The 16996-nt window shown below is 43.3% G+C and overlaps 1 protein-coding gene across 2 annotated transcripts in view; it reads right to left on the bottom strand.

Annotated features, from left to right (window-relative positions):
- STON2 (stonin 2) overlaps window positions 1–16996 on the bottom strand; it is a 69560-nt gene that overhangs the window by 11753 nt on the left and 40811 nt on the right. The window contains exon 1 of one of the 2 annotated variants that reach the window (XM_082232608.1): window positions 6666–6775. The exons of the other annotated variant lie outside the window; for it this stretch is intronic. Within the exon in view, the coding sequence (XP_082088734.1) occupies window positions 6666–6723 (58 nt within the window). The 5' untranslated portion in view covers window positions 6724–6775. Of the gene's footprint in view, window positions 1–6665; window positions 6776–16996 lie in introns of those variants that run through there. 2 annotated transcript variants of the gene reach the window in all.

The following is a 16996-nucleotide window of genomic DNA, read 5'->3' as shown; positions in this document are numbered from 1 at the left end:
ATAAATAATAAATGTATTATTATTACTACTACTACTACTACTACTATTACTACTACTACTACTCTGGAGAGTTGTGGAGGGCAGATTTAGGGGTCAAACAGGGGGAGCATGTTCCATTGTGCTAACAGAACCTTCACTTTAGCATTATATTGCATACAGCCCAATGAATGCCATAATTACAAACAAAATGCAAGCACAATAGAAAGTTTTTTAAGGGAGGGGGACAGCATGTTAGACAAACTGCTTTTGTCTCCTTTAGAAGGGAGAAACTACTTACAGAAACAAACCTCCTTCGCAAGAGCTCATATGGAGCTAGACATTCTGATTCTGCTTTCTGTTCAGATTTTGTTTGTAATTACTGGTCAGATTCATGGAGCCAGAAAATGTCATTCTACTGTACAGACTTTTACAAATCATAATAAAACTGTTGTTTGCTCATTTGCATTTACAAGTGCTTTCATCAACCACATAAATCTGTCTCTAGCCTATGCACAATCCTTGACAGCTTGTCATGTTCTGTGGAGGAGAGAATAACAACAGATGAGGAAGCCAAACTTCCACCATTAATTTATGAAACAGATTTGAGATAAAATATATTTCAATAAATGAAATGCGAACTATCATAAACTCTGCTCTTGACTACTAAACATGTCACTGTTAAACATCTCTATAAATGGTCAGTGAAGGGTTAAAAAAATTGGGAACCTACATGGTATAATGCAGGTTTTTTGCCCCATGACTATGAAAACCACACTGAGAACCTGGATTGTGTGGTTAGTTTGTATGCGAAAAGCATCTCATCTCATATGCCCAGGCAAGCCGTATGATTACTCTTTGCATGTGTCACGCAGCTCTGACTTTTCAAGATGGCAAACATATTGCCAGGTAATGCATGAATAAGGGCCCTTGTTGTCATGCCACCTTCAGAACTATGAACCTTGTTGAGCCAGAATAATTTAACAGTATGTCCAGAAGGTGGTGCCATAAAGCCAGACAAACCTAAGAGTCCTCTTCCAAAATTATACACTTACTGCAAAACGTTTACCCCACGACCACCACGACACCAATTAATTGGTAGATCTCAAAAGTGTACACAGCGAGATTTTCACAGAAGCCTACTATGTTGCATTTGCACAGTCTATATAGCTAAAAAAGCCTAAAATATTTCCCAGAGATGCCATGCTCCACATCTTCCCCCTACTCAGGAGCATGCTTGCAGGATCCTACAGGCATGTATGAAATGTCCTCAGAGAGTACAATGGAAAGTTGAGAGAAACAGAAGATCAAAGTGCAATGCCCGTATTGCAAATGAACACTCCTTCTCTGTGCTTTGCCAGTTTTTGTGCTCTGCATTGGACACCCAATGATTTGATTTAATATCAGGCCTTCCTTTTGAGCCTTCCAGTTGCCGAAAATAATACAGGTCTCTGGCTCCTTGGACCTGAACTTATGCTGTACCATGCCTAATTCCTTTTGGTATTCACCTGTTGCTTGACCTCACCTCTAGATTACATTTTGAACCTGGGCCTATGCTCAACCTCCCTGAGGGTGCCCACTGTAACATGACACTAGATCATCCTTTTAGTCTTCCCTGATGAGGGCTTTCAATAAATCTTATTTGTAATGTTAAAGTTCTGTAAATCAAAACTAAAACAAACAAACCCATGAACTATTTTCTTAGAATATCTGCCCCCAATCCACAGCCAATAGCTAAAGGTAAAGGGACCCTTGACCATTAGGCCCGGTCGTGACCGACTCTGGGGTTGCGGCACTCATCTCACTTTATTGGCCGAGGAAGCCGGAGTACAGCTTCTGGGTCATGTGGCCAGCATGACTAAGCCGTTTCTGGCGAACCAGAGCAGAGCACAGAAACGCCGTTTACCTTCCCGTCGGAGCGGTACCTATTTATCTACTTGCACTTTGAGGTGCTTTCGAACTGCTAGGTTGGCAGGAGCAGGGACCGAGCAACAGGAGCTCACCCTGTCATGGGGATTCTAACCACTGACCTTCTGATTGGCAAGTCCTAGGCTCTGTGGCTTAACCCACAGCACCACCCGCGTCCCTTACAGCTAATAGCTACTGAAGGCATAAAATGAATACTACAGCTTTGTAGTATTTTTCAACAACAACAAGAAGAAGAATATAGCAGCCTTGCCAACTATATCTGTGACCTTGCACAGAACACGGTGTGGGTGGAGAAGAGCACTTCGCTTGGAAAAGAGTGCATTTCTTAAGTACACAAGGACTTCAGTAAATGCAGCTCATCATCCAGCAGAAGTGCTTTCAACGATACTGTAGGCTGCTTGGGTAGAAAGCTGACTTGGAAGGAGGAGCTGAAGAAAACTGACAAAAGAACCCAGAGCTAGTAGAAAACTTGGTTCCCCAACCTCTTTATCTACACGGTGCTGCCGAGAGAACTATTTTAATTAGCGTCTGAATGACCTCTGATTCAATATTCACAGAACTTGAGGGCAGCAAAGCTTTTGATTATTCATACAGGGTGAAGATTAGCAATAATAACTGAAGTAGCAAGCTGAAAACATGTGCAGACACTTTATTCTATTTGCGGCTGGTTTGTACTTGTAGCCTGCCCTCACACAAGGCTCCTGGGTGGTTCTGCAGGGTCTTTCCCCGCTGTGTTAGCTAAAGCTGCAGCTGCACTCGTGGCCCTTCGACCTGCTGTCACAGGAGGTCTTTTATGCCTCCCATCTCCAGGGCCAACAGAGGGGAAAGCAGGGGCCTCATGTGCAAACATATACAGACCTGAGGTTCCACGTAAATGTCCAATTGGGTAAGTGAGGCCCTGGAGCTCCTAACATTACATTTTAATCATTTAGGTAAGCCACCGTAGGGAACCTTTGGGTCCACACACATACACCCTCACCGAGGAAATCCAACAACGCGAGAGGATAAGGGATGTGCCATATTTTAGCTCTTTTTCCATGCTCAGGTAATTTGGCTTGACAGGGAAATACTTTTGGAATTTGGTCTTGCATTCCAAGGCTCCATGGGAAGACTGTTTCATTGTTGCATGCGCCCTGCCCTGCTCAGGGAAGCAATTTATTCTCGCCACAACTGGTGAGGTAGAAATTAGGCTGAGAGAAAGTGCTTTTGCTCAAGGCCACCCATCACGTTATACAGCAGAGATACACGCTGCAATATAAGGATGGCCCTCATGAAGCACTCAGGAGCCAAGCCGTATTTTAAGTAGTGCTTAATAATAATGATAACAACAACAACATTTATACCCCACCCATCTGGCTGGGTTTCCCAGCCTCTCTATTCCAGTTGCAGTCTTGCGTCATCATAAAGCAGTCTTCTTACATCCAGGTGGGATTACACACAGAGGAGAACCCCCCCCCTCTCTGTGTGTTTGTGACACAACCATACTTTTTTATACCAGCTGGCTACAGACCAATTAGGCAACTCCCCATATCTTGGTTTCCTGATGCTGACTCATCACATGATGCTGAGTCAACATTTCTACTGAACACAGAGTGTTAACTCCTTGATACCCACAGCACTCCAACGGGACATGCAGTTGGATGTTCCCTGTCCCAGTCAAAGCACACAGTTACCTTTAAGCCACATAGGCTAGAATGCAGCTACAAGTAAATCCCGAAGCACCAGGAAAAGAAGGGGATCTCAGATGCTGCACAATAAGAGTACTGCTAGATCAGACCAAATGTCTGCCTGGTTCAGTATTGTTTCCCAGTGTGAGATACAAGGAGCCCACAAGGACATAAAGGCAAGGATAAGGAACATTTCTCATCCCAAGGACCATATTCCCTTCTTCCTTCCTGGGGCCACATGACTTTGTTTGGTGGTGCCAGAGGAAAAAGTGCACAGAGCAATGAATGTAATTTTTTACCTTTGTAAAAGACAAATAAAAAGCACTATCAAGAGTTCATGGACACATTCCAGCCGGATAAAAATTATCTAGAGGGGTTCAAAGCAGGACTGGTGAGGTGTGTGGCTTGGCCAGATCCCCCTGGAGGGACACATTTGGCCCCTGAGTCTTCGTTTGCCATTTATGACATAAGGAAACATCCTATATTGGGACTCTCTTGTGTCCGTGGAATAGGGGCTTTAACTCTTTGTCTCCTGATGCAGTTTGAAACAGCACCAGTCACCATGTGTCTGCTATTATGTTAAAGAAAAGTTTCCTCTTGAATGAAGGGGAGACTATGCCCCCCACAATACGAAGAGCAGGTGAGGGAGGCCTGACCTGGATTGAGACCAAAGCTCCCCTACTCCCAAGGTTCCAGTCTTTACCCATCTCGTTCAGCCTTAAGCTAGTGCACTAGTAGGAGACAAAAAAATCTTGTGGCATATAAAAGGCAAACAAATTCATTGGGGCAGAAGCTTCCATAAGGTAGAACCCAATTCATCATTTGACTGAGCTCTTGAGATTCAAAGTCTCCTTCCATTCAGCAGACACAAACATGCTGAAAGGACAAGCTACCAGCCTGCTAAGACTTCAGACCTGGCTCAAATCCGCACACAGCTTAATATCTGCCTCCTCACATATTCCTATCTGAGATGGCTATATACAGGAGTTTCATTGCTGCCACAAAGACCATTAACAGGCTGCTAATATCAGATAGCTGCACAGGGGGGATAACGCATCATACATGTCTCTTTAAGGTGCAACTGGAGTTTGTATATGGAGGATTCGTCTGTTGTTATTTCTAGTCACTGGTTGGAGCTCATACTTTCAGGTAATGGAATGGCAGGTACAAAGTCTTGAAAGGAAAGGAAAAAGCACAACACAGAAGATATCCACCAGGTATTAAAGGACGGAAGCCACAGCACGTTCAGACATAACTCTCTCTTGTTCTGCTTCTGAAAACACAGAACACGTTTGCTTTAAAATAGGACCAAGGAAAGTATGGTCAATATAAGATTGATTTGTTCTATCAGGGATGGATCTACATGCAGGAAAAAACACCCTATAAATAAGTCAGAAATTAGATGTAACAAAAGGAGGGGAAACCTATGGAAAATCACGTACAAAAAAATTCTGCTCTCTGGCGCCAACTGGTGTTGCATGTTTATAATAACACATTCAAATCATTGTTTTTTGACAAAAATAGCTGAGTCCCAGCTCTCCAGTTCAACTCCAATATGTTTACACAGTGACTATTTTGTTACTATGACATTCTGGTGGCTAATATAACAGACAGGGAGTTCCAATTCAAGTCTTAGCCAGGTGATTTCTTCAGGCCAACTACAAGGAGATCAGAGACAATACAAGCTTTTGTACAGGAAAAAGCTGTAAAGAAACTTGCCTTTGCTGCACCTGTTTTGCTGATAAACTGATAGCAGGTTGCCAGATCAGCCAAAATCAGCAGTTCCAAAGCAAGAGAGGGTTCCTTACCAGTACATTTGGCGTTTGGTTGGTATATGGGTTGCAGGAGCCACAGCAATGCTAATTTCATAAATGGTGAATGACCCTCAAAGCTGGGATTTAGCCATATCTAAGAATATAATATATGTGGATAGATTTATAACTTCTTCAGAATTTCACACGACAGGGAAGATGAAAAAAAGAAGCAGCCATTTCTATTTTCAAAACATGCTTTCACAACATTGCCCCGACCAGTTCTCATTGGTTTTCTCTTGAACTCAAAAATAGTAACACCGGTTTCCTGCTTCTGGTGCCCAGGGTATTTCCTAAGGATCAAATGTTAATGCAGAACTGTATCTTCTGTCTGCTGAATATGATAAACAAAAGGCCTGCACAGACAGCAAGATGAGAAGGAAGTAGACAATTTACATAGTGTCATTTTTTAAGCTTTCTGTAACAACAAATTGTCACTGTTTTTTGTGTTGAATATATGCTATATGGTAATTTACGGACCTCATAGGTACCTACAGCCATTAGCACATAGCAAAATATGTATTTTATCAAAGGATTTGTTGAACTGAAATACAATTAAGAAGAAGTATATTAATACTGTAATGAAATACAATTAAGAAGTAATCAGGGAAGTTTTTAATATTTATTGCTGTACTGTTTTTAACACTTGACTGGGAGCTGCGCAGAGTGGCTGGGGAAACTCAGCCAGATGGGCAGGGTAGAAATATTATTATTATTATTATTATTATTATTATTATTATTAGTGAAATAATTATTAAGCTCTAGCTGTATGTAGGTTTTATTTTATTTGTTTTTTATCTGTTAGTTTGGAAATGTACATCCAGGTTTTTTTCTTCCTTTAAATTTTTTTGGGGGGCCCAAGAGAGTGGGGCCCCAATCTTATTTTAGCTTATACGTAAATCCAGCACTGTTTGTAAATACATACACCATTTTATTTGCATGCTACTTTTCTATAGTTAAAACTAGGCTCAAGGCAACTTACAACATGGGGCGGGGGAGGGGGAATAATTACAAACAGAACAGAAATCATCATAAACAATATATAAAAGATCAAAAAATACACCACCAAATTGAAACAATTTCCACATAAATCATAGTAAGATCTAAAATAAAGATATAAAAAAATATAAATAACAGCGGCAACCCCCACCAAAAAATCCCCTTAAATAATACCACAGCCCAAGAGTCTATCTAACAGCCAGACAAGTCAGTCAGGGCCCTGCCTTCCTAGGCCAGGTGGGAAAAGGCTTGCAAGAGAGGAAGCAGGTCTTCCAGGACTCACAGGCAAGATGGTCAGTGGCCTGGCTCCCTGTGACAAATAGCCACTGGCCTGTCTGCATGTGGCAAGAATATCACCATTCCTTTCACTTAATATTGCAGCCTCTGTCTCTGTCTCTCTGACACACCCCTTGTAGGCGAAGACACAAGACTTAGGAGAGCTCAGTCAAGCCAAGAGCAGCATGGCTGGCTGACTCCTGGGGTAGAGAAGCACTGTGAAGAATGATGTGGTGTCCAATGGCTGCTCCTCCCTCCCTAAGCAAATATGGTTGGCCTGCGATGTTGTTATTGCTTTCAGTACACAAGCAATATGAATCTGATTATGACACCCCCTGCTTTGCACTGTATTTCCTCTGTATTGACATGAATGGGGTGGAATAACACCATGACAATGTAATTCACATAGTAAGTTATGCAATTTTGCCACAGTAGACAGCAAGATGAATAACATACCTTTTGGCAGAGGATGAACTGCAGCAGAGTGGAAACACTGCTGTATGCAAAGAATACAGGGTGGAATGGAAAACAAAGTCTTCTTACATCCCTAGTGTAGAGCTAGAAACTGACTTGGTATAAGGAATCTTCCTCCTATGTTTCTACATATTCAAACCAACAAAGGACAGAGCGATAAGTTAGTAGTTGAGGAATATCAGTTAAAAGACTCAAAGGGAGTGAATACCCTCCTTATAAAAGAAACCATTTGAGTTCTATGATGGAAAGCCACTGTAACAGAGTAGGAGCAAAGGGTAGCCATACAATATATGGCCTAATACTCCATGTCACTCTTGTGTGAATGGTTCAATGCTTTTTCTGGCCAGTGGTCAACCTCACACTTTAAACCCATGGTCCTGATATGTGGCAAACTACTCACAAGCCTCAGGCACAAGCACAAAGGGGATCACTGCCATGCAAGGAGCTGAAGTATAAAAGTCACCACAAAACAGAAAATTAGTCATGTTTTTCCCCTCTACACAAGCTTTCAGCAACCTAGGTGATCCTTGCATCAACTGGTGCAAGTTGCTGGGTATGAGATTAAACAGTCTTCACAGTAAGGCTCTGTTCTGCTAAGAGGAAGGCACGTTTGTCAAACCCTCACCTTGATCAACTCCCGCCCGGAAACCAATGTCCCCACTGTGGAAGGATGTGTGGATCCAGAACTGGCCTCCACAGTCACTTACGGACTCATTGTTAAGACTGCATTCATGGAAGACAATCTTACTCGGCTACGAGTGATCGCCAAAGAAGAAAAAGAGATTAATATAGATAAGTGGAGGCAGCATTTTTATCATTTCCCACTTGTCAAGTTATTGCAAGGTTGCTGCCTAGCTGAGCTGGGCACAATCTTATGAACAACAATCTTAAAATGCTAGGCAGAACAGACTAGCATATAATTTATGGCCATAAATCATGTCCATTCTTCCTTGCAGTAATAAACTTTAAAGCTATCACCATGGAAATTTTGTTCAGATAGAGAGATAATTCAATTTCATTTTTGTTTGCTTTATATTGCCCATAAATTAAGAAGTAGCTGAACTAGAGGCTACACACTATAATAACCCAGAGCAGGACAAATATAACTCATTATTTCATATAATGAGAACACTGGTGTTTACAAGCATGGTGTTGATGTATGAAAACTTTACAGCCAAATGTCAGAGAAATTACTTAGGGTTTGATGAGGTCTATAAGAAGAAAGAGTATAACGAAGACACCACAGAAGAGAATCAGAAAATGTTCCATAAATGCAGTTGTAGTAGGAGAAAATTATATTAAGTGCTTCGACTCCACATATCTGTGCAATAGAGCCCTGACCCCATGGTTGGAAAAAGCTGCTTGGGAAGGAATGATTGAGAGCAGAAACGTGAAGGAACTGGACTCTTTTCTCGTTTACTAGTTCCCTGCACCAAACTGCTTCGCTAGCAGCTTTTCCCCATGTGAAGGTTTCAAATGTGCATCTGTGACAGGAGTAGGCAACCTAAGGCCTGTGGGCCAGATGCGGCCCAATCACCTTCTCAATCCAGCCCACAAACAGTCCGGGAATCAGCGTGTTTTTACATGAGTAGAATGTGTGCTTTTATTTAAAATGCATCTCTGGGTTATTTGTGGGGCATAGGAATTCATTCATTACCCTCCCCCCCCAAAAAAAAATATAGTCCAGCCCACCACATGGTCTGAGGGATGGTGGATCAGCCCATGGCTGAAAAAGGTTGCTGACCCCTGATCTACTGTATGATGTCAAATGCATATCTAAATCCCCAGAAGGGTAAAGCTACTTTGGGGTCAATTTGGGGCATCTCTCCACTGCTTCTCCACCCTTACCTCTTCTCTACCCAGTGTTTTTTGTTTCTTTCTGGGACTGGATATAGCTGGGATTCCTGAATTGCAGGGGGTTGGACTAGATGACCGTTGGGTCCCTTCCAACTCTTCAGATTCTACGATATAGTCACATTTGTAGTTCTACATACTCAGGTAGCCTTGTAATGAGCTTCCTCTCTGATTTGAACCTCACCTAAGGCTAATACTCACGGAAGCATAATGGTTCTACCTAAAAAAGAAGTCCTCATGGTTGCTTCTCTCTCCACTGGAAAGCAAACATCCCTGTCACACCGTGTTCTCTCCTTCTTTCCTGGGTCACAGTCCAAAAGCCAAACAACAACATCTCACCAGCAGATTTACCAATGACAGCTGTAGCGTAGACAAAATTCTGGCACAGTCTTGCAATTTTAACAAACTGACTCAGGGCAGGACTGACCTTCCAAGTCTTCTTTACAGTGGGAAAGAAGACCTGTTCAGAGACCATCTGCTTCTGCTCTGGGAAGCTTTTGCACTGCTCTGAGCCTGTGCCAGGTAACATGGGTGGAACGTCACTTAGAACAAACATACTGGAATTGCTTCCCACCATCGTAGCTTCAGGCTTTTCACAAGCAGCATCTTCTTTGGGGCTCCAGCCCACATTTAACACAGAATTGGGCATGTGTATGCCATGGACTGAACTGCAGGGGCTTCCTCCTCAATTGTTATGCAGGGCTCGTGGCCAGCTCCTGCAGTTCACCCAGAAGCAGACTATTTCTCGGAGATTATAGTGATTCATTTTGAGAACAGAAGTTTTATTGATCAATCACTGATTCCAGCCCCTGCCCTCCTGACTTCTCACCCACAGTAGCTCTCAAGCTTCTGGAACAGTACATAAACACACACGCAGCTTCCCCTAGGACAGATGGGGAACCTGTGGCCTTGCAAATGTTGTGGGACTCCATCTCCCATCATCTCTGTTGTGCTGGTGGTGGGGGGGCTAATGGGAATTGGGAGTACAGTGGTACCTCGGGTTAAGAACTTAATTCGTTCTGGAGGTCCGTTCTTAACCTGAAACTGTTCTTAACCTGAAGCACCACTTTAGCTAATGGGGCCTCCCACTGGCACCATGCCACCGCCACATGATTTCTGTTCTTATCCTGAAGCAAAGTTCTTAACCCAAGGTACTATTGCTCGGTTAGCGGAGTCTGTAACCTGAAGCGTCTGTAACCCGAGGTACCACTGTATAACACCTGTAGGACCATAGTTTCCCCATCTCTGCCCTAGGATCTGCCTCTAAGCAGCTTTGGACCCGCTTATCTCAGAGTCTGCCTGCTTCTATATAAACCTCCCTAGCCATTCAGATCAGTTTCAAACCCCTTGCTCTCTGTCACAGGAGAGACATGGTCCTCTTGGTAGCCTTGCTAGGGGCCTGGAACTCCCTGCAGTGGAAATTTAACCAGCATGCAAAACACTGCTTTTCTAAAGCTGACTTATAAACAAACAAACAAACAAACAATTTTTTAAAAAAATTGTATGCCACCCTTCATCTGTAGATCTCGGGACGGTTCACAACATAAAATTACAATATAAAAACCACAAAAGACATGATAAAAAATAATGACCAAACCAAACCAAACATCTCCCCTCCCACAACACATTTAAAAGGGTCAAATCAGCCAAAGGCCTGGTTGAAGAGGAACGTTTTCACCTGGTGCCTAAATGTGTATAATGAAGGCACTAGCCGAACCTCAAACCACAAACAGGTGGGAGCCGTTGCAGAAAAGGCCCGTTTCCATGTTGCCACCCTCTTGACCTCACATAGAGGAGGCACACGAAGAAGGGTCTGGGTGGGTTCATATGGAGAGAGGTGGTCCTTGAGGTCTTGTGGTCCTGAGCCATTTAAGGCTTTATAAGTCAAAAACAGCACTTTGAATTGGCCGAAAACTAATTGGCAGCCAGTGCAGTCCTGCAATTGTAATGGTGGTTTTTACTGAGATTTGCTCTGCTGTTGTTTCTGTTCTGCTCCTCTTCTTTATTTTGACTGATATTAAATTGATTATAAAATTTTATTCTTTGCTTTGTTGTATTTTGCATTCCCCCCCCCCTGCACCACTTTGATACTTCTCAATAGGTATAAGCGGGACACAGTTATATGAATCTGTTTCAAGCTAGACCACAGATCCATCTAGCTTGGCATTATTTAAACTGACTAGCAGTTGCTCCCCAAGATCACAGGCAGAAGACCGTCTCATCTCCTTCTTGGACTTGCCAGGGGTCGAATCTGAGACCTTTTGCAACATGTATATTGTACATCTTAGCTATAGCCCATTCCACCGTTCTGTTACGTCTTCCTTAACAGCATGGTTTCAGAATGAAGGAACCTTCCCTGGAAATGAGGACCTTTCCAAATTCCCATTCCCTCAAAACACACACACACACACACAGTTTTTACTCACTTGTTGCATAAAATGCATCACTGCAACTTTTTTGTTGAATGGGAGCAATGTATTATTATGTAATATTTCAACTGAAGGGACAGTTACCTTTTCTCAGAACACAAAAACATAAACATTTTCTTGGTTGGTGGGGAAATGTATTTCCTCAGTCTCCAGAAGCCAGGCTGGGATCTAAGAACCATTGAGATAACAGAGCTAAAAGGAAGTCACTCTGGCAACTTGGGCAAGGTGCAGCAATAATGTAAGTTAAGAGGCTCTATTTTGCTTTCTCTAAAGGTAAAGGTAAAGGTACCCCTGCCCGTACGGGCCAGTCTTGACAGACTCTAGGGTTGTGCGCCCATCTCACATCTAGAGGCCGGGGGCCAGCGCTGTCCGGAGACACTTCCGGGTCACGTGGCCAGCGTGACAAAGCTGCATCTGGCGAGCCAGCGCAGCACACGGAACGCCGTTTACCTTCCCGCTGGTAAGCGGTACCTATTTATCTACTTGCCCCCGGGGGTGCTTTCGAACTGCTAGGTTGGCAGGCGCTGGGACCGAGCAGCGGGAGCACACCCCGCCGCGGGGATTCGAACCGCCGACCTTTCGATCAGCAAGCCCTAGGCGCTGAGGCTTTTACCCACAGCGCCACCCGCGTCCCACCCGCGTTCCCACCCGCATTCATTTGCTTTCTCTACTGCCCGGCAAAACCAAGTGCCTGGGAACCACTACTTATAAGTTTGCATGATTATAGAGCAATTGAGCCTGGAACCAGGCTGCTTGCATGCATCCCATTATTCCCCTCCTTGGGAACCTGGGACACTTGGGAACAGAAACACTGCAACTTATTTACATTTACTGAAATCTTTGCAGCCGAGACCTCAAGGCTCCAAAAAAGAGTGAAGGACATGTGCGTCGATGATGCAACATTCATAACAAGAGAGCTATTCATCCCCTGACCTTCATCTCTGAAGGAAAGGCAACCTTCTTGCCTTAACTTGGGACCCTTCTCTGACATGGGTCCCATCAATCAAACAAACCTCAATTATAAAGTCTCACAATGACTAAAGCAGCCTCTCACAATGGCAGGAAATTAACAGAAGCCAATATCGGACTATTATCTTCCATTTGTCACTTGGGATTTTGTTGGCTTCCTTTTATTTGTGCACACACAAAGCTACACAAGTTCATCAGATTACCAGGGGTCACATCACAGAAATCCAGAAAGCGGAATTAGGCAGGAGGCCACTGTTTCCTCTCTCACAACATTCAACGCTCACCTTCTCCTATAGACAACATGAGCACATAAGGAAGGGAGGAAGTTCATGAAAAGGAAAAAGTAAGTACCAAGCCTATGATTTCAGGACAAAGCTGACCTACAAAAGAACCACATGATTCAAGAATGAGCAATTCATAATATCCAGGAACAAGATCTGATAATTACCTTGGGATTGCATGGTGAGAAGTAGACAGGAAATCCATGCTTCCTTCTCCATTTCACACCACAAACAACAACATCTAATTTCCTTTTAGGTATTGGAGACATGTTACTCCTCGATTTTTAATCCTGGCTATAGACCACTGGGCTCAACAAACTGCCACACTATCCTGTTCTGTTCTGCAACTGGGAGTGTTCAGATTATCTATCACAGGCATAGGCAAACTCGGCCCTCCAGATGTTTTGGGACTGCAACTCCCATCATCCCTAGCTCACAGGACCAGTGGTCAGGGATGATGGGAGTTGTAGTCCCAAAACATCTGGAGGGCCAAGTTTGCCTATGCCTGATCTATGATCTGGCATTCAGCCACAGCAAAAACTTACTGCTATAGTATTATAGAAAGCAATCATTTGTTGTACCACTTTCGGCTGTGATTTGCCAAGAACACTGAAATGTCCCAATGGACATTATCTTCAACCAGCCCAGGCTTAAGACAGATATGAAAACCAGAAGCATGTGCCACTTACGTTACATCTGGCAACAGTCAACCCTTCCCTACTGGCCCTTCTGAGTCTCTAATAATCCAAATAATCACGAAAATGTGGCAAAGTTTTTCCTTATTAGACCTCTTACGATTGCCTGATTTTGTGTGTGTGGTCTAGTATTTTAATTCTGTGTTTCTCAGCTGTATTAATGTGTATTTTTTATTAAAGTTATCAAGTGTAACTGTCAATTGTTATAAAATATTTTAATGGGCTATTGGGTGCTGATAAAGGAAGAAGAGTTAAGTTTACATGTCTGGGTAGGCTTTCCAAAACAAAAATATTTTTAACAGGTGTCTAGAACAGTATAATAAAGACACTTGCCTGATGTCCACAGGCAGGAAGTTTCAGAGCACGGGTGCTGCCACGCTAAAATATTGTTTCCTCACAGATGCAAACTAAGTTCCACATATTAAAGAAGTTGTGTGGGCACACATAGCACGAGGAGATCCTGCAAGGAAACTGTTCCCAAGTTGTTAAGAGCTTTCAATATTAAAAACAACACTTTGCTCTCAGTTTAGGAACAAATCAGATCTTTGAACAGAGGCTTAATATGCTGACAGAAAAGTGATAACATTTAAAAATATCACCACAACAGATAATTTTTTTAAATGTAATAAAATGTGTATGGCCAATGTAATATGGTGTTGCAGAGTAAAAATACATTGGTTAGCACCTGTCTTGTCTTGGGAGACAAAAGAAGAGTGAATCTTCAGGAGTAAAGTCAAACCATTCGGGGAGTTACAGTGCCTGCTGTGGCTGTAGAAACCAATACAGTGGTGCCCCGCAAGACGAATGCCTCGCAAGACGGAAAACCTGCTAGACGAAAGGGTTTTCCGTTTTGGAGGTGCTTCGCAAAATGAAAATGTCTTGCGAGTTCCTGCGGGGTTCCCCCCCTTTTTCCTAAGCCGCTAAGCCGCTTATTAGCTGATCCTAAGCCGCTAATCCGCTTATCAGCTGATCCGCTAAGCTGCTTATTAGCTGATCCGCTAAGCCGCTTATCAGCTGATCCGCTAAGCCGCTAATAGCGCTAATCCGCTAAGCCGCTAATGGGCTTGCTTCGCAAGACGAAAAAACCGCAAGATGAAGAGACTCGCAGAACGGATTCTTTTCATCTTGAGAGGCACCACTGTATGGGAGAGGAATGTTTTGTGGCAGCTGAAGATGCCTGGTTGTGCTGATGCAGGTGTAACATGGCGTTTCTTCTTTCTGCAGTCTTAAAGATGTCTTGATGGAGACGGAAGAGAGTTACCAATGAGAGTTCCCAGAGAAGTGAATTCCACCAATTGTGAGGCCTCATTGAGAAGTACCTGGCCAACCTAAGCTTCTCTAGTGACAGACCAGAGAGTAGAGCCTTCAAAGATGTCAATGCCATGTCAGCTGGTTCACATGGATGTAAGCGATCATTCAGATAATCTGATTAATTAAATCTAGAAACATCTTGCTTTATCCCGGTGTTCTCAAGCAAGACAACACTCCTCTGCTGATCCGATATACACTGGGAGTGTTCCTCCACCATACCTCCTTTTTTGACAATTATACCTTCTCTTTCAAGTCTCTGCTTTGCATCTGCTCCTTTTTCTCCAGGATGAAGATGCTTCATTGAAAAGCAATTATACCGCAGACAACACAGCCATCTGCAAGGCAGGCTCTTCTGAACAACTTCACAGGATAAAAATAATAATGGTCTCAGACTGTTGCTATAGCAGCAAGGCAAACAAGATTCAGTAGAACAATTTGCCATGTTGGTTCTATGAGACCATCAATTCCAAATCCCTACCCAGCCCTCAGTGAGTGTCTCCTAATGATGCAGAGCATTGCTGTTCACCATTGGGTGAACTGCTGCACAGTAGCAAGAGGAAGAGAGGTAATTAAAAGATTTAAAAAACAGAGAAAAGAATAGAGCCACACATAGCACCAGCTAACTCACAAATAAAATGCCTTATTTGGGGGCACATCACAAACCACTGGAAATGAAGCAGAAAAGCTAAAAATGTGTTAAATTCTTTGGTAGTTTCTTAGGACCAATTATATCACAATGCAGACTGCTTCAGTGTAAGCAACAAACAACCAGGCCCAGACAGAGGAGAGACAAGAGGGAGCACATGTCTTGGGCAGCAGGATAGTGTGTGTGTGACTAAGCAGCATCCTGCCCCAGGGTATGGCTACCCTCCTCCTCTAATAAGCAGAACCCGGCTGGAACATAAGGAATCATAGAGTGTGTTCTGCAGTGCATCTCTCTTACACATAACATGTCAGAATAGCAGGAATGTAAAGGAGGAGTCAGGCCTTGACAACAACTTCTTCTTCTTCTTTGGCGATCACTTGTAGTTGAGTAAGATTGTCTTCCATGAACACTGTCTTAACAGTGAGTCTGTAAGTGATTGTGGAGGCCAATTCTGGATCCACAAGTCCTTCCACAGTGGGGACATAGGTTTCTGGGCGGGAGTTGATCATGGTGAGGGTTTGCCACACGTTCCTTCCAAAGCATGTTTCGTCCTGAGTTTGAGCGTCTTCAAAGTCCTTTGGTAAAGCCTGTTCTCCAATTGGAGCGCTCACAGGCCAGTGTTTCCCAATTGTCTGTGTTTATACTACATTTAAAAAATATTTCCCTTGAGAGAGTCTTTAAACCTCTTTTGTTGACCACCAGCATTACACTTTCCATTTTTAAGTTTGAAATATAGTAGTTGCTTTGGAAGATGATAATCAGGCATCTGAACAACATGACCAGTCCAATGAAGTTGATGTTGAAGAATCATGTCTTTTGAGGAGTTGGAGATGGCGTTTATAAGTGGTCCATGTTTCACAAGCATATAGCAAGGTTGGTAGTACAATAGCTTTGTAAACAAGCATTTTGGTTTCCCTGCGAATATCCTGGTCCTCGAACACTTCAATCGGGAGTGCACTGTCTGGCTATGGGCCACCCACCTCTTTAAATAAGCAAATCCCAGCAGTCCTGTTTATTAGAAGTGGTAAGTGGCCATAGTAAGGCCCACCTCTTTGTCTGCCCAATGAAAAGGAAGGAGAGAAGCTGTGGGATGGAATATGAACCTGTAAGCTTCCCTCCTGCAGGGGTGGCAGCAGTAGAGGGCGGTGGGAGAAGGGGAGAAACGCAGTGGCAGCAGCCACCCAGGTAAAAGTGAGTTTTAGTGGACAAGTTAGTTCTTCAACAGTGGTACTTGTCATAATTCTAGAACAATGTTGGCCTCAAAGTCTAAAATGACACTTGTGAAGGTTAATGAATTGACTTTCTTATAATAGCCTCATTTCTTTCTATGAAATGAATTGGAAGTGGAATAGGAAGACAAAGAAATGCACTGTTTTACATGGTCTGTGCTGCAAAAGTAATGGCTGAGCCACGAGGGAACGTAATATGGATCATAGAATCATAGAGTTGGAAGAGACCACAAGGGCCATCGAGTCCAACCCCCTGCCAAGCAGGAAACACAATCAGAGCACTCCTGACATATGGTTGTCAAGTCTCTGCTTAAAGACCTCCAAAGTAGGAGACTCCACCACACTCCTTGGCAGCAAATTCCACTGTCGAACAGCTCTTACTGTCAGGAAGTTCTTCCTAATGTTTAGGTGGAATCTTCTTTCTTGTAGTTTGGATCCATTGCTCCATGT

Source organism: Podarcis vaucheri, assembly GCF_965113315.1.
Source record: "Podarcis vaucheri genome assembly, chromosome: 1".
NCBI classification, from domain to species: Eukaryota; Metazoa; Chordata; class Lepidosauria; order Squamata; family Lacertidae; genus Podarcis; species Podarcis vaucheri.
This window is presented reverse-complemented; position numbering and strand designations above follow the sequence as displayed.